General features: G+C 38.8%; 2 protein-coding genes across 4 annotated transcripts; both read left to right on the forward strand.

Annotated features, from left to right (window-relative positions):
- The first annotated feature begins 9,945 nt into the window (after nt 1–9,945).
- LOC121050287 lies at nt 9,946–11,957 on the forward strand. Of its 3 annotated transcripts, XM_040509831.1 has the most exons (3): nt 9,946–11,200; nt 11,322–11,535; nt 11,609–11,957. In XM_040509831.1, the coding sequence occupies exons 1-3, from the start codon at nt 10,885–10,887 to the stop codon at nt 11,649–11,651; spliced, it is 573 nt and encodes a 190-aa protein (XP_040365765.1). In that variant the 5' UTR covers nt 9,946–10,884; the 3' UTR covers nt 11,652–11,957. The 3 variants fall into 3 exon arrangements, with proteins under 3 accessions (XP_040365765.1, XP_040365764.1, XP_040365763.1); XM_040509830.1 differs by having other exon boundaries at nt 9,946–11,535; XM_040509829.1 differs by having other exon boundaries at nt 11,318–11,957.
- Nucleotides 11,958–17,920: 5,963 nt separating this feature from the next.
- LOC112179785 (cytochrome P450 86A22) lies at nt 17,921–20,343 on the forward strand. The gene has a single exon (XM_024318268.2). It carries the CDS (start codon nt 18,346–18,348, stop codon nt 20,002–20,004), a length of 1,659 nt encoding a protein of 552 aa, XP_024174036.1. The 5' UTR covers nt 17,921–18,345; the 3' UTR covers nt 20,005–20,343.
- Nucleotides 20,344–23,491: the final 3,148 nt, after the last annotated feature.

Below are 23,491 nucleotides of genomic sequence, written 5' to 3' on the forward strand. Positions count from 1 at the left end.
ATTCTATTCATGGTGTGGATTCATTGTAGCATATGTTTTTTCTTTGGGATGGCTTCGCATGTTGGAGATTTGGCAGTGGGTGGGGAACCTGTTTGAACGATATTTGGGGCAAGTAGATTCTCTTAAACTTTGGGCTTGGACTTCTTCCTCTTCCCTTTTTTCCCATCTTACTAACCAGGGAAGACGGCCCAGAAAACAAATGTTTTTTCTATCTGCCCTTCATTATACATTATAAACATTGCAGACATTTTTGTAGTAAGAATGTGTATTTTAATGATTTGATAATTTCTTAAATAAAAATGACAAAATTGCAAGTATGCCTCCCTTAGCGTGTTTCATGGTAAGGACCTACAAAAAGTCGAGGCTTATAAAATTGTGTAGGACTACTTCTCAGCTTGCTTTGACATATGATAATGACTATATGCTGCACAGTAGAGTAGTCACCAATCTCATTGTTGTCTTGGAAATTGGGGGGTTTTAGGTGAGCAGTAGTTGTTGTGATACTAGTTGTTAGAATTGAAGTATAGTAATAAGCCTTCTCATTAACATCTTTGTCAAAATTCAGGGCAACCAGAGGAACTACTTATCAGATTTGCTGCCCGAGTCAAAATGTCTCCATATCAGCATGTTGTGGCTCTTCAAAATAAATCAATGTTATGATGAGTCTGTTATATTCTGTACTTCACAAGAACTTTCCTCTGCAGATATTTTCTCCAGGATTCTGAATTTATTTGAGTCAACCAAAAGAAAATAGAATCGATATGGTGCCATATCCAAATACTGTTTATGGACCCGAAGGTTTTGTTTTGGAGATGACTGGGTCACTAGGACACGATGAAAACTTTATGCATACAAAAATGCATGATTGGGTCAGGGTTTGTTTTGCATTCTATTACATCACATGTGTTTGCGATCTCATAAGAAATCATTCTCTTCAGGATTGAGTAGCTTAAACAATTGGATTGTCATCTGTGAAAAAGAACATGGCAGCAAATGAATCACCATGGATTTTTCACAGTTACCCTTACCTTATATGATTGGAAGCATTCGAAGTTGTACTGGTTGTGTTAAGTGTCATGATTAATATATCCAAAGATAACTTACAGAAATGACAAGCTAGAGCATGTGCAAAGAGACAAGTTACTTAATTTTGAAGACTAATGCATACTTCTATGACCTGGCAGATATTATGTGCAAGTCCTTGTCTTTGTTTTTCCCTTTTTTAATTATCCCGTTTGAATTAGACAGGTAGTAGGATCCTTTTAGGTAGTCAATCCACACACTGGAGTATTGGACTTCACTCATAAAGCTTTTTGTTCAAATTATTCCTGTGAGCTCTGAAAATCCTATTTCCATTATCATTATCACAGATTGGTATAGCTATTTCTACACAGATATTTGTAGCATACCCAATATATATACTGGTTTCGCAAATAAAGCTTTTTGTGAGTTCATTTACTCCCCTCATGGGCTGTCTACTGTCTAAGTTCTGAGTTTGGTTGCACTACAGCTTCTGTTCTGAACCGACAGAATATTATCTCAAATTGTTACATTAGACGCTTCAGAGCTCTAGCATCATCAAGGGCATATTCTACTAGGGAAACACCTTAATCAGCTGCTTGATCTAGAAGCGCTTCCAAGTCGATATGTACGCCTTGGACTTTCAATGTGTATTTATATGTCAAATAAAAAGCCCTTATGAGCAAAAACACTTTCAACAAAACCACTTTTGAACATGCTCAACCAGGGGCGGATCTATGATGCAAATTTGGGGTGGGCTAATTTAACACTTTATAAGAATTTTTTATTTTTTTTCATCGATAATGTTTTCAAGAATTTTAAGACTAGGTTTTAAAAGATATTCTAAAGAAATACTAATAGAAAATGTTATAGCTAAACAGAAAGGGAGAAGAAAATGGGTGAAAGAAAAAAAAAGGGCAAGATTTGCGGTTAAGTTCAGAAATTTTTAAGAAATTTTCATGCTCAATCAATTTTAAGTTTGTAAGAAAAGGAAAAAAAAAAAAAGGAAAGAGCTAAAAACCAATGAAATAGGAGGAAAGGGGGAAATGGGACTCGAACCAAGGTCGTTATTGGGAACAGCACAATCACCCCAGCCCTTAGCCAACAGAACCGACAAAGGTCTGCTTTAATTTTGGGGCCATATACTATATAAATTTTTGATGATTTCTGGGTTGAGCCGTACAAGTGGATCCGCCCCTGTGCTCAACTGCAGTCGGGCATCAGGGAATCAAATTCAGAGACAAAATAATATGAGCAGCGAAGACAAATCTAAGAGTTCAACAACTTTTTCCTCTCATTGAAAGATCATGTAGCTAATTGATCAATCATCACCTACAAGACTAATGATGGAAAAGATAACTGAATACATGTGTGCATTAACACTGACGTAAAAGCTTCATGAACTGTAAAGTTCTGGTTACTTATAATTAATTCACAATAATACATGCATGTGATAGGATAGGGTTTATTCATCAAGACAAACAAATGAGCAGCAATGGCAGCTAGAGTCTCATAGCTTTAATGCAAATTTTACACTTTTTCTGAAGCTTATGACTCATCGATCCCGTCATTGATTTCGTAATTTGGAGGGAAGAAGAGATGTCAATAACCAAAGTGATGGTTCTCAACAACCAAACAATTAGGGTAAAGTCCATTTTAAAAATTAAGAACTTCAATAATGTTGATGGCAACCACCTTTAAGATCACAGCGACGCCGTAAAAGCTGGTAGTCTGGCACGCTGCAAATAAATGATGGTGGGTCGATCACCCAACTAAACCAAAACGACTAATTTGAAAAGGGAAATCACAATTAATATTCAAATCAAGGAAAAAAAAAATTGAGTATTGTAATTTTGTACGTTTTGATGAAGTAAACATGGTACGTATGCTGTTGAAGTTATGTTATGTCTTGATGATATAAGCTAAAAAAGGAAATTGAACCATACAAACTTTTATATATGGTTTTTCATCGTTGTAGTAGCTGGAAATAGCTTAATAGCATATCGAAGGCTGAAATTGTTGTATCAGCTAATCCAACGTTCTCACATCTTCATCGTACCAAAGTGCTGGCTCCACATGTAAGGTAATTCCATGTTCTGCAAAGTGACGAGTGCTGAACGTAAGGTGAAGCGGTCCCCTGACTTGCCGGCATGGTCCGGTGGTATTGGGTGATTGATAGGGTGAAGTTGTTCATTTTAATGTTAGGATTAAATATTGTTTATTTTTCATACTTATAGGGTTTCATCGTTTCAGTCCCTGACCTTTAAATTTCACCTAAAAAGTCCATGAACTCTCAATTTCCTTCTAATTGGTCCCTGCCATCAAAATTTTCTGTTAAAGTTGCCGAAAATGTCTATTATGGCCTCAGTTACTTTGTTTTTTTGTTTTGTTTTTTTTTTCTCTCTTTTATTTCTTTTTTTCATTTCACCTCTTGAAGGTATGTGGATTGAAACCATCTTGATGAGGAGATGAACAAAAAGAGGCGAGAGAGCCGGAAGAAGAAGAAGAGGTAAAAAGAAAAAAAATAAAAATAAAAAATAAAAAAGGAAGAGAAATATATATATATTTTTAAAGTAAATGAGGGTATAATAGACTTTTTAAGGGAAGATAATGGAGTTTTTGACTGATGAAGGTCATGGACTGAAACGATGAAACCCTATAAGTATAGGGAGTAAGCAGTATTTAACCCTTAATGTTAATAGCAAGGTTGTATTGTGACACTTGAGAGTAGTTATCTTTCACTGTAGTCCACGGTTTAGGGCGTAAAACTTGATACTCATTCAACTCATGACTAATTATGACAGACACGTAACTTAGTGGCGGAATTAATATATGAAAAATGACTGTTAGCCTCAATGAGGCCTAAGATTTGTGGCATTAAGTTTATGTGTCATATTATATCACATACACACATCACCTATCTCTCAAATCAGGCCATGTAATTCTTGAAGAAGAAAAAACATCATCTTATCATTCTAAAATCTAATGACTCTGAATTATTTTGGCTTTCTTCTAAAAAAAAAAATTATTTTGGCTATCTTTTTTTTTTTATTGGGGGAGGTTAGCGTTAGAAAGTTAGCAACACGCACACCCTTCGGGGGGTATCCCAGCAAACCCGGACTAATCCCTTCCAAACGCCACGGGGCAATATGCACCCATTAGTTGGCCATATTTTGGCTATCTTCTAAAAAAAAAAAAAATTCTTTTCACTCAAGCTTAAATTTAAACAACAAATTTTTTTTTTCAATCAAAAATAGAAAAAGTTTCATGTAATTCAATCAATAGATTTTCATAACACATGTATATGAATTCAAAATTTATTAATATAATGTGAAAACTACACATGCATATGAATATATATATATATAGTTACTGTTGTGGTGCAAAAAGTTATTTGTAAATAAATCTAATAAAATTAATTTGGACATACGTATTTTTCAAATTCAATTTATTAATGCTATAGCTTTTGGACGAAATTAAATAATATCTAGAAAGAAAATTTAATGCCTATTTCCTATCACCTAATTCCATATATTAATGCTATTTGAAAAGAAAAATTAATAGGAAAGAATTTTAAAAAAAAATGATAATATAATATATCGCTTAGTCCTTCAGGCGCAAGCTCTTAGCAAACCCTAGTCTGGGTCTTCCCAGAAAACCTATATCGGGCATCCACCCGTTGCATTGTGAGGCACCGGGTCTCCGGCGGTCGCTGTTCTATCTCGGCGGCGCAAGCTCTCCGAGCACCCAATCCTCCTAGCGAGGTTTTTCTTTTGGCCGCTGTCGTACGGCACGCTTGTATCAACGTTACCGGCGGTTGCACGGTTTCTGGGTTCTGTTTAATCCGGAGGGGGTTAGAGGAGTTCGATCAGGGTTCTTTGCTCAGTTTACTGGTTTGGGAATGGAGATTCTATCATGGAATATCAGGGGTACCAAAGACCCTAATAAATTCAAGGCTTTGGCGTCGATTATTCAGCAGAGACGTCCTAGTATTGTGTTCTTGATCGAGACAAAGTGTAGAGACAAGCCAGCATTCGAACGGTTCCGCAACGATTTGGGTTTCCGTCATGGCATAATGCAAAAGTGTTCTGATACGAGTGGAGGAGGTTTGATGCTATTGTGGGTGGATGAAATTGATCTTCATCTCCGGTCGCACTCACCGCATCACATTGATGTAGATGTTGTGCTGCCGGAATCTGAGGGAGGGAATTGGTGACTCACAGGTTTTTATAGGGCTGGACTCGGGTCGGTTTTGCAATGTCAAGGACTGAACCCAGAACAGAAACCGATAACTGATTTTCAGTTCGGGTTTGATGTTTTTTGTATGAAGAACCGATGCAGAACTGAACCGACCATTCTCGGGTCGGTTCCTCGGTTTTTCGGTTCCATTCCAGATCGGTTTCATTCTCGGTTTTTCGGCTCCAAACTCGGATCGGTTCCAAGTTCGGTTCCTCGGTTTTTCGGTTCCATTCCAGATCGGTTCCATCATCGGTTTTTCGGTTCCAAACTCGGATCGGTTCCAAGTTCGGTTCCTCGGTTTTTCCATATAGAAACACTGCTTTTCAGCTGTTTCTACTTTCTAGTTTTCACTTTTCCTGATTTCCATACATACATTCAAATGATTCAATATATCACAATTTATTCACTCATTCAAACTCAAAACAGTATCTACAATATACATATTTAACAATCAACATCAACATAGCAAATTAACAATTTCCTGCAAACTCCCAAACTGTCAAAGCATGAAAGTGACGAAAGCATTAAACTATCCAACAATCAAAAGTTCAAAACTCTCAAACTATCAAACACAAACAATCAAAAGTTTCACATGCAGAAACTGCAAACTCAAAGTCTCACATGCAGCAAATAAAACTAAACAATAAAGTGAATAAACTTAGTCCAAATTAAACAATGCAGCTGCATCAATTTGCAGCAAACTTAAATACTGAAAACTAGCAGAAGCAAGTAAGCAAGAAGCAATCTGTAGGTCAAGATTTCCTCCCAATCCGGATAAACATGACCAAATTAGCTAAATTGTAAACACAGGACACCAAATTGACTAAAAAGCAAGGCCAAATTAAAAGTTTAAAACATACCTGATTAGTATATGCATTGCTGAAAGATTCTTATCCTCCAGGGTAGAATTAAGAAGGCTTGACTGCATTGGATCGTATGGTTACAGAACCAAGTACCAACAGATTTTCCTCAATATCTACAATGAAGAGAATGTTATATTAGTTAAACAAATAAACACAAATAATGAGACTTTCTCTCTAAAACTGGTCATTTAGTGTCACAGGTTTCACTAAAGTTTTGTTTACTCAAAATATAGCCTTTTTTCAACACAAATTCTCAATGTGAAACAAAAATGTGTAAAGGATAATTTCAAAGAAGAAACAATGGGGTAATTTCAAAAAAGTAAAAAAAAAAGGCTACATTTCCCTGAACTCAGTTGTAATTATGCATCAAAGGAACCAGTTCTCCACAAGCTTCCCATTATCCCACCCACATTTACCGATTCAGACAGTTTCTTTATAAAGAGCAATTTTGCAGATGGATTTTATCCTCCTTCTATAACAATTTAATTGCTTCAATATACAAGCCAAATTCCTAATAGGCGATAGAAATCATCAGAGAAAGACAAGTGTTCTCAGGTATTTTTCTATGGCTCTCTTCTTTTGTATATGCAGTCACCCATATTATATTCCTTACTTAATGGGAAAGATGCTTTACTTGGCGTTTTTGGTTTCTTGTGTTGGCAAAGAAGCCCTTACAAGAAGACTGATAAAAAAGATGCAATAGAGGATCAAGAGGCAGACAGAGTCACAAATGGAGATCTAGGTTTTCCATAGTTATACATATGGAAACTACACATCAGCCCAGCAACTACACATCAGAACTACAAAACTACACAGGTTATCTGCTATTTAACATTGCTATACACTCAGGTTATCTGCTATTTAGCATTGCTTTCAAAACTACACATCAGAAAGCAATGTCAAAACTTTCAATCACAATCAACTACACATCAGAAAGCAACTACACATCAGAAAGCAATGTCAAAACTTTCAATCACAACCAAGCCTCACACACTCAAATTCAGTGACGAAATATAATCCCAACTAAAACAAAATCCCAGATTCATATAATTTCCAAACGATCAACAAAAAAAAAGGAAACATCTTTACTCATCTCTCAAGCGAAACCAATTACCAACCCAGAAACGAATGAGAATCGAGAAGCAGAGTATATCCATCAATCTCTATATCTCGGGATTTCAATAATCAATCAGAATAATCAGATAATCAATCAAAAAAGTAAATTGCACCAATTCAGTGGAAGATTTTCAGTTTGGATTATCTATTGGTTCAATTCAAATTCAACATCAGAAAGAAGGTAAGGAAAATCCAAAATCAAAACCCGAATATTATATGATGCTAATTGTAATTGTTAGGGTTTGAGAGAGAGGAATAGAGAGAGTACCTTCGGTGAGAGCTTGAAGAGAATTAGGTAAAGAGAATCCTAAAGGAGCGACGAGGACTGGACGCGACGAGGACCGGACGACTGGACGACGACTGGACGAGACGAGGGAGGACCGGACGACTGGACGAGACTAGGGAGGACCGGACGACTGGACGACGACTGGATCAGACGAGGGAGGACCGGACGACTGGACGAGACGAGGGAGGATCGGACGACTGGACCGTCTGGACGAGCAACAGCTGAGAGTCTGAGACGAGGGAGCGCCGTTTCGAGAGACTGAGAGAGAGTGAGAGTTTGAGGCTTTGAGCCTTTGAGGGAACTCGGGAAGAGTTGAAGAGATAGGGTTTTGATCGAACGGTTAGGATATTATGAGATGAGATGGAAGGCTCTGATTGCATTTGGAAGGCCCGATCACATGAGAAAGGGTCTATTTTACATAAATAAGCTCACCACTAATGTCCACTTATACACTGACATATGTAATTCGGTTCCAAGGATGTTTTAAAAACAAGGACCGGAACCGAACCGAAAACATGTCTCTAGGAACCGAACCGAAAAAAATGTGTATACCTATGTCGTAAAACAGAACCGAACCGAGACTTTCGGTGCGGTTCCTTCGGTTTTACGGTTCTAAATCCCAGCCCTAGGTTTTTATGGGCATCCAGAAGCTCATCTCCGCTCTGCGTCATGGGATTTGTTGCGTCTGCTTGCCTTCATGCCAGGTTCTCCTAACTGGTTGGTGGTTGGTGATCTAAATGAAATCATCAGCTCGAGGGAGAAATCAGGAGAAGGTCTTCGTCCCTCAAGGCAAATGGATGTGTTCCAAACAGTATTGGATGACTGTACTCTTACAGATTTAGGGTTTGAGGGCAGTCTATTCACATGGCATAATTCAGAGACTCAATGTAGATTAGACCGTGCAGTTGCCACACAGGGTTGGTGTCAAGTGTATGGACTGAATAGGGTGCTCCACCTTCCGCCCTCTTGTTATGATCATGTCCCGATTCTTGTTGAAGCACATATTCAGGCTCCAATTCCGTTTCCATCACGCAGAACCAGATTTCGGTTTGAAGAGATATGGATGAAGGATGATTCTTGTGAAGACGTGATCCGGGAGAAGTGGCAGACGGATAGGGATGGTTTCGAGCAGTTTCGATTGTAGGGAAAACTTTATAGCAAGAGGTTGGGTTTACTCAATTGGAAGAGGCAGGTTTTTGGTGCCCGGCATGAGGAGATGGCCTATATTGGTAAGCAGCTGGAACAATTTTTGTCTGTTCCCTTTGTAGTGTCTGACCTTCCCGAAAGACGATTGCTACAAGAGAGATTGAATACTTTGCTGGAGCTGGAGGACACTTTTTGGAAGCAAAGGTCAAAAACTACTTGGTTGAAGGATGGTGATAAGAACACGCGTTTCTTTCATCAAAAAGCATCTAACAGAAAGCAGCGAAATTACTTAAAGGGCTTATTTGATTCAACTGGAGTTTGGCAAGATACTCCAGGAGGTATTGAAACAATTGTTTTGGATTATTATAATTCACTGCTTCGATCTACAAATGTTACTGATGTGCAAATGGAGCCAGTTCTTTCTTCTGTGGTACCAGTAATAACCCCAGACTTGGGTGCCTCCTTATTACTTGAATACTTTACGGATGAGATTAAACAAGCATTGTTTCAGATGTATCCTACAAAGTCTCCAGGTCCATATGGTATGCCTCCTCTGTTTTATCAAAAATATTGGCATATTGTAGGTGATGATATTGTGACTGTTGTGCGTGCATTTTTATCTACTGGTAATTTGTTGAAAGAGGTTAATTTCACTCATATTTGTTTGATTCCAAAAGTGAAAAATCCTACTGAAATTTCTCATCTTCATCCAATCGCCCTTTGCAATGTGGTTTACAAGATTTGTGCAAAGGTGCTTGCAAATCGTTTGAAGCCTATTCTTAATCAGATAATTTCCCCATATCAGAGTGCTTTTGTTCCCGGTCGGTTGGAAACAGATAACACTATGGTTGCTAATGAAGTGGCTCACTACCTATGGAATAAGAGAGATGGAGGTGGAGGTCACTTTGCTCTAAAGCTTGACATAAGTAAGACCTATGACAGGATGGAATGGCCTTACTTGAGAGCTATGTTATTACAGTTGGGCTTTCCATGTCAGTGGGTTCAGGTTGTGATGGAGTGTGTGACTTCTGTTCGGTATTCTTTTCTTATCAATGGTAATCCGAGAGGCTACATAACTCCAACAAGAGGTCTCAGGCAAGGAGACCCTCTTTCTCCCTATTTGTTCCTTTTATGTACTGAAGGGTTTTCCTCACTCATTCAAAGGATGCACAATAATGGTTCTCTAGTGGGGATTAAGATATGTAGAAGGGCCTCAGTTCTTCATCATCTTTTATTTGCAGATGATAGTTTTCTCTTTGCAGAGGCTACTCCTGCCAGTTGTATTCAGATCAAGGAAGTTCTTGAAATGTATGCTACTGCTTCAGGTCAGTTGATTAATTTTGGGAAGAGTAGTGTTTGTTTTAGTCGTAATTTATCACTAGAAGGGCAGTAGGATTTAGCGGAGTTATGGGGTGTTGATTTGGTGCAGTACCATGAAAAATATCTTGGGTTGCCTACTCTTGTGGGGCGCTCTAAGAAGGATACTTTCTCATATTTGAAGGATAGATTGAGGAAGAGGCTAGCGGGGTGGAAAGGAAAATTTTTAAGTGGTGCAGGAAAGGAGTTATTGTTGAAAGTGGTGGCTCAATCTCTTCCAAACTATGCTATGAATTGCTTTTTATTACCTCAAACTTTTTGTAATGAGCTGCAGCAAATGTGTGCAAATTTTTGGTGGGGTGACTCAGCGAATGGGAGAAAAATTCATTGGAGCTCTTGGAATAATATGTGTGCCCCAAAGGACCGAGGAGGGTTGGGTTTTTGTAATCTTTATGCTTTTAATCTAGCCATGTTGGCCAAACAAGCTTGGAGAATTATAGAAAATCCAAACTCACTTGTGGGAAGGCTCTACAAGGCACGGTATTTTCATTCCAAAACTTATTGGGAGGCTTCTTTGGGGCTTGTTTGGCTCCTTCTTATTCTTGGAGAAGCATTTTAGCTGCAAGGCAAGTGGTTGAACTAGGCTCAAGATGGCAAGTTGGAAATGGTGCTAGAATTGCTATTTGGGAGGACAGGTGGCTAGGCCTCATGGTTTTCGGCCCTTGCTACCACTTAGGAGCCCTACTACTTTGAGGTATGTTCACCAGCTCATTGATGTGGCTAATGGTTGTTGGAATGTCCCTTTATTGGAGAGTTTATTCCCTAGTGAGGATGTGGAGGTTATTAGCTCAATTCCTTTGAGTTCTAGATGTCCTGAGGACAAACTGATTTGGCATTATGATAGTAAGGGAGTTTTTTTCAGTGCGTCGTGCTTATGTTGTGGCTAGAGACAATTTGATCCTCCCAGTCATGGCTACTTCTAGCTCCTCTCCTCATCAGCTTATTGATACTTTTTGGAAGTGCAAGGTGCCGGGTAAAGTGAAACTTTGTTTATGGAAAGCTTGTCAAGATTTTCTCCCTACTAGATCTAATCTAGTTAAGAAGAAAATGGAAGTGGAGCTTTTTTGCCCCTTATGTGAAAACAAGGAAGAAACCCCTCTTCATATTTTTCGTTATTGTCCTATTGCAAAGCAGATGACTCATCACTTGTCTGGTATGTTGGGTTTCTCTCCCTCACTTTCTCTTAAGGAATGGTTGAATTATTGTATGGAGAAATTATCTCAATCATCGTTTTGCCGTCTTTTGGTGAAACTGTGGTTTTTGTGTAAAGCAAGGAATGATAAAGTGTGGGAGAATAGAAATTGTGAGCCTCGATCTCTCCTCCTTAGTGCTCAAGTTTGGCATGCCAATTATCTTCACGCAAATATTCCACCCCCCAAGGTCCCACGCAATCAGCATGCCTGGACGAAGCCTCCTGTTGGTGGGTTTAGTGTTTGCATGGATGGAGCTTTTGATGTGCACTCTCATTCTGGTGGTGCCGAAATTGTGGTACGTGATTCAAATGGTTCTTTTATTTGTGGGATGGCCATTAGTTTTGATCAGGTTTTTTCTCCTGCTCAAGTGGAGGCACTCGCTGGTCGAGTAGTTTGCAGGCTGGTTCTTGACCAGGGTTTGGGTCCAGTTCGTCTAGAGTCAGACTCCTTATTGTTAGTACAAGCTATGCATTCTACCCAAGATTCTTCTATTTAGCTCCGGGTTGTTTATGAGGATGTTTTGGCTCTCTTTTCTCAGCTGCCTGGAAGTACTTTCTCACACTTGTATCGAGAAGGGAATACTGCTGCTCATTCTCTTGCTCGTTGGACATTATGTAATAGGCCATGCAATGTTGTCTTTACTTCTACACCTCCCTTTATAGAGGAGATTATGTCTAGAGAATGTACTTAATCTCTTCACTTCAATAAAATTGTCGTTTCTTCTCACAAAAAAAAAAAAAAAGGAATTTAATTAAATGAAGAAAAATATTGGTGAAAGAATTTGAACACAACGTCCTTAAATTAATACATAATTAATGGTTCATATTAACACCCAACATTTTTTTTCGTCACCTAATTAAATTCATTAATGTCATTGATTCACCTTTTAAAAATTTAAATGGAAATATAAAGAATGAAATTGGTATGATATGCCAAGATATATTATGTGAAATTGAAAACATAATTTGTATTTGCTTACATGGCATGACACATAGGATTTGAGGGTACAAATCTTAGGCCTCATTGAGGCCCCCTATCATTGCCTTTAATATATGGGTCTAGTTCAAGGGACACATAAAAATTATATATATTTTGACACTCTTTATTAGCCTTTAGATTTAACTACATTAAATCGTTTCTTATATTTTTAATAAATGATGTGGCAATTATGTAGGAATAAAATTCATTTTTTTATTAAACATACAAATGAAAAAAGGATATTGAGAAAAAAGAAAACACGATCCTGCATCACTCGATGAAACAATCAGGCGCCACCTATCGTTTGCAACCGAATCAGTCGCACCACCATGTTCTTGGCTAACAAATTTGTTACTCCGCGACTCTCTCTCTCTTTTTCTTCGTTCTCTCTCTATACATATCACGCTCTCGCTAACCAAAGATTGGCTGGTCACTATAAATGGACGAATCACATCACCCCTGGCATAATTCTAGCATCGTAATTGATGTGGGAATGAGAAGTTCCTAATGTGAGGATATGTGGGTTGAAATTATGACTAGATTATCATTGGAGAATTGGAAACGTGCATGACTGTTCATGACTTGATTATCTTTGGTGCCATGACTTGAAAACTCAATTGTGGTGGTGCTAGGTTATGATGGAACACATATGGCGGAAGGCAGGCACAATTGCGGTGGCGCTAGGTTGTTGTTTTCTTTTTAATTTCTTTTCAATTTTCCTATATTTAATAAAGGTAATATGGTTTATTTTTATATAAACTGCCACATCATTCAGTGAAGCAATATGAACCATTGAATATAATTAAATCTAAAGGCTAATAGAAAGTGTAAAAATATGTGTAAAACTTTGTGTCCCTTGATCCTGGCCCTTAATACATAGCTTAAGGGGGTTTGGAGAACATGGCCCCACCTAATTCAATCACCGGACCTCACATAATCAATGGCACCAGCCATAGTTAGTAAAAAATGTGACGGTGTATAGTATGCGAAAAATACGTACGTGTATTATTAAGACATTTTATCAAATAGTTCGTTGAAAAGTTCGGTAAAATCTTTTTAATTAATTAAATAATTAAAAATATTAATTTATATCCATTTTTGTTCAATAATATGTGTAAAATATGGAAAAAAAAAACAAAAAATTGTATATAGTATGTGTATAATACTTTTGGCTTCAAAAGTACGGGAAATTTAACGAATCTCTTTCAAAAATATGAAGTACGGAAGTATTTTTGAAAAAAAAGTTAGTACGTGTTTTATTCGAGTATAATACGAAAAATTACTAACTAGGCAGCAGCACAAGTAAAGAAAAAATAAAAGGAAAAAAATTCTACTAAGGCCTCGTTTGGTTTGCGGAATGGAAATGTTGGGAAGTGAAACTTTATCCTTTCTTGTGTTTACAGGGAAAGGAACAACTTTCCTGCATGAAAAAAAAATAGGAGGGAAAATGGATCCTCCCATGCCCCATGTGATTCATTTTCCCTCATACTTTCCCTGCATTAATTACACATTAATTATTTTACTCTAAAGATCATTTTAATGGTTGTTACTACAAAATTATCCAAGAAACTTTCTAATCTTGAATTGTTTATATTTTGATAATAAGGATATATTGGAAAACTGATGTAACCTACTTTCCTATTCATGCACAAACCAAACATCGGAAATGAAAGTAAAATACATTTTCTTATTACTTTCCCGGCGTTTCCAAACATTGGTAAGGAAACTAGTGGGAAATTTCCCATGCTTATGGGAAAGACCAAAGAACCAATTTCCTTTCCGATAACCAAATGAAGCATAAATGTATACAACCCAATCTATAATAAGAAATATAGAAATGTTACTTTCCTAAAAAAGAAAAGGACTAAATACTTGTTACTCCTCAAACTTTTCCCTGAAAAACAGTTTAGTCCCTCACCTTTTAAATTAAACTGGATAGTCCTTATTCTTTGCAAATCTCACACAACAGGTCCACAACATGTCCAAAATGACTATTATACCACTCACTTCCTTTATATATATGTATGTATATATATATATATATATTTTTATATTCTCTCTTTTTTATTTTATTTTACGTTTTCTGCTTAACTCTCTCTCTCTCCCCCTCCCTCCGGAGGAGGCAACTCTCTTCTACGACGGCGCTGCTAGGTCTCTCCGGGGCAACAAGGCCAAGACCAACTTCCTGGCGCCGTTGGACCAGAGGACATCTCTCCCTCGACCTCATCATCTCCTCCGCCCACTTCGGCCATCTGGTTGAGTTTCTCCACACCGGCGTCTTGAATAGCATCGTTTGCCCAGCATAGGAGCGTGACAGCCATGGGAGCCCAACGTAGCAGCCAAGCAAGCATAGCAACCCCGCACACAACAGGCACGCATGCACGCAGCACAGCCTCGTCACACCACTCTGCCCAACTCAGCCAAACCTCATAGACCAATTCCTCCATCTCCACCCAACTCCGATCCCATTTCCAACAAGCGTACCTCTACCGAGCTCTATTCCTAGGTTCAATCCCATACTCACGGCTCTTGGAGCCTTGGACCTCAGTCAACCTAATCGACTTCAATCGGGGCCCTAGAAAGATCAAAATCCGAGCCCTGCGACTTAATTGGGAGGGGGCTTAGCAGTGAGGAATGAGTCATTTTGGGTGGAGTGGGGTCCGATGCTGAGGTTGGAGAGGAGTGCAACGTCGTTTTGGGTGGAGTGGCCCATCGGAGAATGGGGCGGGGCCGTCGCTATGGAAGAGAAGAGGAAGAAGAGGCAGGTCACCGTTAGTGAGTGAGAGAGAGAGAGAGAGAGAGAGAGAGAGAGTGTGTGTGTGTGTGTGTGTAAAAAAAAAAAAGAGAGAAAAAAAAACAGAGAGAAAAATAATATAGAAAAAGGAAGTGAGGGGTATAAATGTCATTTGGGACCTGTTGTGTGAGATTTGCAAAGAATAATGACTATCCAGTTTAATTTAAAATACGAGGGACTAAACTATTTTTCAAGGAAAAGTTTGAGTAACAAGTATTAGGGACTTAATAAAGTGCGTTCGAGTTGCTAATTTTTATTTTTTTAATCAAATAAGGGATGAGGCGATATTAGTTCCTCTAAAACAAACAATATAGGGAGCAAGTCCCACCCTTAATCCTGAAGGAGAAGGGTCTGTCACACTCTGGGAACCCACCGTTCGTCCCCTTATTCTTATTTTATTAATAAAAAAGCAAAATACGAGGGGGGGGGGGGGGGGAGGGGACATAAACCTTACCCCGTAATACAAGGGAAACAAAGAAAGCACAACTCCAATCAAGCATTACGTTGATAAGGAACTCCCATATCATCCCTTAGCAAGAAAGGAGATAGACTAGATGGTGCGGTTGCATACCAAACTAATGCAGTGGATGCCAGAACCATGTTTGTTAACCTATCAACAACAATATTCCTTTCCCGGAGCACATGAGAGCAATGAAAGGTAAGCGAGCGGATACGTGCTAAACAAGTGGACCATGTAATCTGTAGATGCCAGCCAAGGAGGGACAAATGAAAAAGAGACAATGCAAGCAAGAACACTAGTGGAGTCACTTTCAAGCCATATGTTATTCCATCCAAATTGAAAAGCGAATTCAATTCCAATAATGACACCCATTAGTTTAGTGAAAAAAGTTGTCTAATGACCAAGTCCTTGACAAAATCCACCAAGATAACGACCATTCTCATCCCTAAAAACTCCACCACATGCAACTGGTCCAGGGTTACCCTTAGCTAAGCTATCTGTGTTGAGTTTGATCTATGGAGTAATTGGTAGATGAAAGAACCAAGCGAGGAACTACTCATCTTCGTGAAATCGGTTGAATACCCAAACCCACAAGCAACTGAGAATCCAACAAACCAACTGAGAATCGAATTGCTAAATTTAACATTATTAAGTTTTATACTCTCATTTTTGTATCTCTATCCTCCAAGTTTCAAATTCTAGTTCTGCTCCTGATATAACTACAGTTCTTAACATGATTGTATATAGTGGTGTTGTGACCACATTTCAATGTATTGTAATCTTTCCATTTATTAATATATTTTATTTCTTAAAAAAAATGCTAAATGTTTGTAAAATAAAATAATACTAATAATAATTCAAGTAAGGCCAATAAGGGAGGCATGTTGCGACTCCCCAAAAAAAAAAATCAATCTTCAAAGTACAATGGAAGCCATTTCTGCTAGCCTAATGAGCAAAATGTGAAGCCAATAATGGTTGGCAAATATGACAAGACACTTGCTTGATGAAACTCTCACCCAAATTCGAGCCCCAATATTCACAAGTCCCTCATTAGTAGGTTAATGAGTATTGGGGTCCTGCAGGACCCATGTGATGTGTTAGTGAATGTGTCAGTTTTCAAAGGTTTGGGTCATTATTGACATTGAACCTAAATGTTAGTTGAGTTCTCGCATGCCACAAGTGATTTATAGGGCACGTTTACTTACTTGGAATGGAAAATAATCATGAATCAGAGACAAGTGGAATGGGAGAAGAAAGGAATCGGTATTGATTCAGGAGGAATGATTCCTAAACTCATCTCTCTCCCCCCCCCTTCGTAATCGAATTCCTGAGTATTCAGGAATCGATTCCTGATAAGGAGGTGAGACCTACATCCATTCTGATTCCTTCATGTGTTAGTAAACGCATGAATTCTTTTACCCGGAATCATTCTGATTCCTTCATGTGTTAGTAAACGCAGGAATGTTTTTACCCTGTAATCATTCCATTTCATTCCAAGTAAGTAAACGTGCCCATAATATTTCTAGGCTTGTGCAACGCCTCTTTCTTGTCCAAATATTGTTTGCTAAAAATAAAAAAGGCAAATGGTGAAATATGACTAGTTATTATATATTTTGTAATAGTGAATTTAAAATATTGGAATGCTTTTACGTGTTTTCTCTTTCATCGGTCCCTAGCTAAATATGGCTATGTGTTTTGTTCAAGTCTTTAATTACTTTAGCTAGCATGTTAAGAGCTCATGCATACTTGTTTAGTTGTTTTGAAACTAGATTATCTATTAGAGATACTTGCTCGTTTTTCATAGGGGATTGAAATTCACATTCCTTAATTTATAATCTATACTCCATATTTACTTCTCTGATCAATATTCTCATAAAAAGATAAAATTTAAATTACCAAATAAGGAAAGATGGAGTGTGGATTTCATTTTCTTTTTCGCGAAAATTACTCTTGAGACGTGTTTGAGACCAATATCACCAAACACAGTTCAGGTTTATTATTCATTTTTCATGTAAGCATGCAAATGCAGCCTTTTCAAACAACCTCATCAAACATCTAGTCATTCGTTCAATGCTAGCTGGAATTTTAAGTTGAAGCAGCACTTTCCTGCTAAACTAATTAGGTGGCGGGTATATATGAATATGCGAGATCTAATTCTAACCCAGAGAGAGAGACATAAAGGCTACAGGCTTAAAGGGGTTAATTTGTAGGGTTTGTGAGTTTGCTGAGCATGGGACAAACGCAAAGCTTATAAACCTCTACGTAGTGGTGGCCCTGTTCTGTTAATGCTCCCATCACATCTGTATACATTAACGTGGCCAACGACCTTTGCTGGCATTGAATAATGGCGAGCTCGCTTCAGGTTTTATAGAAAGTAGAAAATGAAAGGACCGAAAAGAAAGCATATTGAAAAAAGAAAATTATTGAACACAACAGCCACCCAATTAGTCTCTATTTATTGCCCTCGATCTCTCTCCACTACCTCTACTCATATTATATGAATCCACACTTTTCATTTGCGTCAGTACTGCCTCACTCTTCTTCTTCTTCGATCACTTAGCTTCTAGCTCTTCGTTTCTATCACTTTCCGAACAAAAAACCAGATCAACATGGGGATCCAGGTTTCCTCTATATCTGATGTATATAGCTAGCTAGAGACTCATTTTCGTCTATAAATCTGATCTGAGTTTTGTTTCCCAGCCCATTTTGATCTGGGTTTTGCCTCTTACACACATGTTTTGCAAGTTCTAGCTCGAGCTTGCATTTCTACTGGGGTTAAGTTTGATCCTTTCCAATTGAGTTAGGGTTCATTTTCTGTCATCTGGGTTTAGCCAGGAGTTGTCTTCAAGTGTGGTCGTAATCGGTAAGCTCAGATGGAGGCGCTAACGGCTTTAATGGTCTTAACGGCTCTGGCGGCGTATTTATGTTGGTTCAAGATCATCACACGGTCCATGAGAGGCCCACGTGTCTGGCCGGTATTCGGCAGCCTCCCCGGCCTGATTCAGAACTCGAACCGCATGCACGACTGGATCGCAGACAACCTCCGCACGTGCGGCGGCACGTACCAGACCTCTATCTGTGCGATCCCCTTCCTCGCTCGGAAGCAGGGGCTGGTGACCGTCACGTGCGACCCCAAGAACTTGGAGCACATTCTGAAGCTCCGGTTCGACAATTACCCCAAGGGTCCTACTTGGCAAGCTGCGTTCCATGATTTGCTTGGAGAGGGCATCTTCAACTCCGATGGCGACACGTGGCTGTTTCAGCGCAAGACAGCTGCGCTGGAGTTCACCACCCGCACTCTCCGCCAAGCCATGGCTCGGTGGGTGAGCCGAGCCATCGAGCAGAGGTTCTGCCCGATTCTCGAGGCGGCTCAGAAAGAGGCCAAGCCGGTCGACCTTCAAGATCTCTTGCTTCGGCTCACCTTCGACAATATATGCGGTCTAGCTTTCGGGAAGGACCCGCAAACTTTGTCTCCGGGACTTCCCGAAAACGGCTTTGCCACGGCTTTCGACGGGGCGACTGAAGCCACGCTGCAACGATTGATTTTGCCCGAGGTTATATGGAAGTTCAAGAAATGGCTCGGGCTTGGAATGGAAGCCAGCATGAGTCACAACCTCCACCACGTGGACGATTACTTGTCCAACATAATCAATAGACGTAAGCTCGAGCTGGCCAATCTGCAACAAGGTTTGGACGGGACCCCACATGATGACTTGTTATCCAGATTCATGAAGAAAAAAGAATCCTACTCGGACACATTTCTTCAACATGTGGCACTCAACTTCATCCTAGCTGGACGTGACACGTCATCGGCCGCACTTAGCTGGTTCTTCTCTCTGATCACTCAAAACCCAGGAGTGGAAGAGAAAATCATTTGTGAAATATGCACCGTTCTGATGGAGACACGTGGCAAAGACATTTCAAAGTGGGTGAAAGAACCCCTAGTGTTTGAGGAAGTTGACCGATTGACATACCTCAAGGCAGCCCTGTCGGAAACTCTAAGGCTTTACCCATCTGTGCCACAAGATTTCAAGCACACAATCAACGATGATGTTTTGCCCGATGGAACTTTCGTGCCCGCGGGCTCTTCGGTCACATATTCCATATATGCAATCGGGCGCATGGAGTTTATTTGGGGTGAAGATTGCTTGGAATTCAAGCCTGAAAGGTGGCTATCTTCTGATGGCAAAAAAATGGAGTTACAAGACTCTTACAAGTTTGTTGCCTTCAATGGCGGTCCAAGAATTTGTTTGGGAAAAGATTTGGCTTACCTGCAGATGAAGTCAATTGCCGCGGCAGTGTTGTTGAGGCATCGGCTCACGGTGGTTCCTGGCCACCAGGTTGAGCAAAAGATGTCGTTGACATTGTTCATGAAGTATGGGCTCAAGGTTAGTGTGCACCCGAGAAATTTGAAGCCTGTGCTGGAGAAAATGTGCAAGGGTGAGAGTGACTCATGGAGTAAAGAATCTAAAGATCATGTCATCTCCAAGGGTAAATGTGATGGGGTGCTTAAAGTGGCTGCTGTTGCTTGAGAGGGCTTGGTTGGTTTTCAGAAAATTATCAAGCCTGTGAATATGATGCTTACTGCAGTACTTATTACTTAATAATATATTAATAATGATTAAGAGACTTTAGAATGCATGAAATAAATGCTAGCTAATAACCATATTAACCATATTAAGCTAGAGGTTAATATGGTGCATTTTATATGTACTATACGTTATGCATACTATCAGATGAGGAGTGAAGAACTAAATGTTGTGTTTAAAGCGTGGAGCTGAACCTCTTACAGCATCTCTAATGGTATAGTTAAAATACTTGTGTCAAATTTGAATTTGAAGGGTGATGTGACAGATGTCATTTTTGACAAATTTATACTTCAATGGATGTGTTAAATTCAGATATTATTTTATTTTATTTTTTCAGAATTTTTATATAAAAAAATCACTTTTCCTCTTTCTTCTTATCTCTCCTCTTTCGTGGTTAAAGTCACGTTCACTCTTCTTCTCCTTCTTCTTCTCTGTTTTTCTTGTTGTATGTTCTTCCATGAGATAGCTTTTCAATCCCAAAGGACCCAAACAAATCATGTTTTGACAACAGTCATTAGATTCCACCCCTGGCTGGGTATTCAAGGCTATAGCCTATAGGTCAATTGAACCCAGAAACTTGAAGAGGCACAAAGTCGGTGGTCTTCCATCATCAATCGTCGTTTATCCATGGCTGGGTAAGTTCCTCCCTATCTGATTTCGATCATTTTTGGATGACTCTGAACTTTCTCTCTTTATCCCAAAATTTGAATTGAATCTGAAGCTCTGCATTTTTGTATGGGTTGATTTTGATTTTCTAAAAATCGAACATCCAAACTTTGGAGCTGAGTTGAGTATAGTAATGGGGAACTGAGGCTTGCAAATGGGTTTAATTGACATGATTTTCCTTTTGGAATTGAATCAAGAGGAGGAGAAACAGAAAGGGTAGGTTCTGTTTTGGCTTCTTTTGAGTAAAGCTTGGGACTTTCTTGGTGGGTTTCGGTGTTTGATTCTGTACTAATTTCCAGATTGAAGGAGCCTTCTTCTTCCTCCTCAAATTCATTGTTTGTTACAAGCAAGGGACTGAGAATTGCAATGGGAAAACGATTGGGTTTCTCCATATTTACAGAAAGACGGTCAGGAAGAAAGAGAGAGAAGAGTAGGAAAGAGGAAGAAACAATAAAAAAATAAAAGACAGTTCCCTTTGCCTCTGTCAAATTTGACAGCCCAAATGAAAATGTCATTTACACGTCAGATAAGACCCGTGGGTCGGAGAGGATGCAGATGTCTTTTATAGCTGTTAGAGGTCTCCACGTGAATTTAACATATCCATTGGAGATGGTCTTATCTAGTTAGGCTAGATTTCAAATCTCTTAAAAAAATGTTGTGTTTGGTGATGAACCAGCTCGAGCAATTCCATATATATATATATATCATACATAATCATCATGCACTTCAAAAAGTGTGGTCTCTTTGTTGAAACTAATGTGATCAAATGGTGCCCATGTCAGGTTTACCGGCCGGAATGGATTCTCAAGTAGATCAATGACGACTTTGATGAATCTAACCTTGTTACCAACCAATGAAAGATTACTCTTTTAGCAAATAAAAAAAAAAAAAACTAGGGAAGTTGAAGGTATAGTCGGTATAGCTGATGTAAGTGGTCGTATACTCGGATAGTATGCCTTGAGGTTAGCCTAAATGGTAAGAGCTGAGAAAGTAATTACTAACTATTAAGTTGGATTTGAGGGTCCAATGTGAATAACAAAATTAACTTAATTTTATGGCTATATTGAAATTGATGAATGCATGCTCAAGATTAGTCATCAGGAAATTATGGTGGCCAGTGCCCTTCTCTTTTGCAAGAGCAGAAGAGATTGGTTTTGCAAATGTTCAATTTGTTGAGAGTATGACCTTGAAATCGGAGTTGATGGGTTAAAGTAATCTATTGAAGCAACTCTCTACTATTTTAGCAGTCTATAATTGGGTAGGCGATTTTCTTGTACGTAGGAACGTATTCAGGATTTGAAAATGAATTAGGCTAATTTTAACTATATAAAAGTTTTGCGAACTTTTGTATTTTTTTTTTTTTTTTAAGATTTGAAACCCAGTGGGAGACTCATCCTCACGCTTTTAGAATTAACTTAATCGTATCATCTGAGGCCCACGAACTTCAAACTCAGCAACCACAGAATCATTATCAATACTATTAGCAAACTCTTTTTTAATGTAGAGAACCATCTTTTTTTTTTTTGTCTGATGTAGAGAACCATCAAATCATCAAGATCAAGTCATCTCCTATCTTATTTTGATTGAAGTATGTTTTTTATGATGTTCATAGATGAAAATGATGTCTATGTTCATAGTACATATTTTTCATGCTAGTCCAGTAATCCAACTATATTTACCAAATTTTCATCCTTCTCATGCTCAAGAGCTTATCCTTTCTCGATCATTAACTTATCAGTAGGTAGTAGCTTCATGCTTATCGATTTCAAATGCTTCATGAATCATGCTTCTTGCTTATCATTCCTCCATAGTATGCACAGCACAAATGCGATTGATGGATGCAAGAATGTGATTGATACCAATATGCTTGTTGCCTTACTAAATTTGCAGTATTAAGACCAAAACTCACAAGATGAAGAGAGGAGATCTCTAACCAAACTGCTCTCTTGCAATTTTCAAACTTATCAAAAAAACTACTCTCCTCCAATTGAGTGAGTGAAATTGAATGACATGGAGGGGTCAAAATTCAAATTCAATTGCAAGCAATTAAGGAAACATCCATAAATTTCAACAATCTGAGATGAAATTGTTCACACTTGGAGGCTGGAGTTCAACCAAATCTGCAACTCTGCGACTGCAAGAGTTCAAAGAACCATCGGCATTGTCGCAAGGATTCTTGAGGGACTGAGGGAGTGGTGCAAAGGGATGCGAGGTGATTGCAAGGGTTCTTGAGGGGCTGAGGGAATCAGAGAAGCAGGAGCTAGGAGGTGGGTTGATACCTATACTTCGTAAATTTTTGGGCCAAATCTCTCTTGGGCTATAGCCCAAGTAGCCTTTGAAGTGGCTACGTCCCTGCTGGCCTGCTTGTACGCATTGTCCAAGCAGAGACTAGTTTCATATCATCATGTCATGATAGAGATCCATCCTTTAGAGAATTCCAATCATAGTAATGTACATATTCATCTACTTAAACACTTCAAAAATCCTTATTCATGTCTAAACTATAATGAACCGTGAGAAAAAAAAATGGAAAACGATCATGATCACAATGGGAAATGAAGTACAATTTTATTGCACCAAATCCATGGTAGCTGCATGTCACCATCTTTATTCTCTAGTTCTTCTAAGAAATGAAAACAGCACACAACTCAAGCTAGCTCTTTAGCTAGTTATTACAATTTCGATAAAGTATATAGATGAAGAAATTTACTCATCACCATCATCCTCATCCTCACCATCTTCATCATCACTACTTATTTCAATG

Source organism: Rosa chinensis, chromosome 7 (assembly GCF_002994745.2).
Source record: "Rosa chinensis cultivar Old Blush chromosome 7, RchiOBHm-V2, whole genome shotgun sequence".
Taxonomy (NCBI): Eukaryota; Viridiplantae; Streptophyta; class Magnoliopsida; order Rosales; family Rosaceae; genus Rosa; species Rosa chinensis.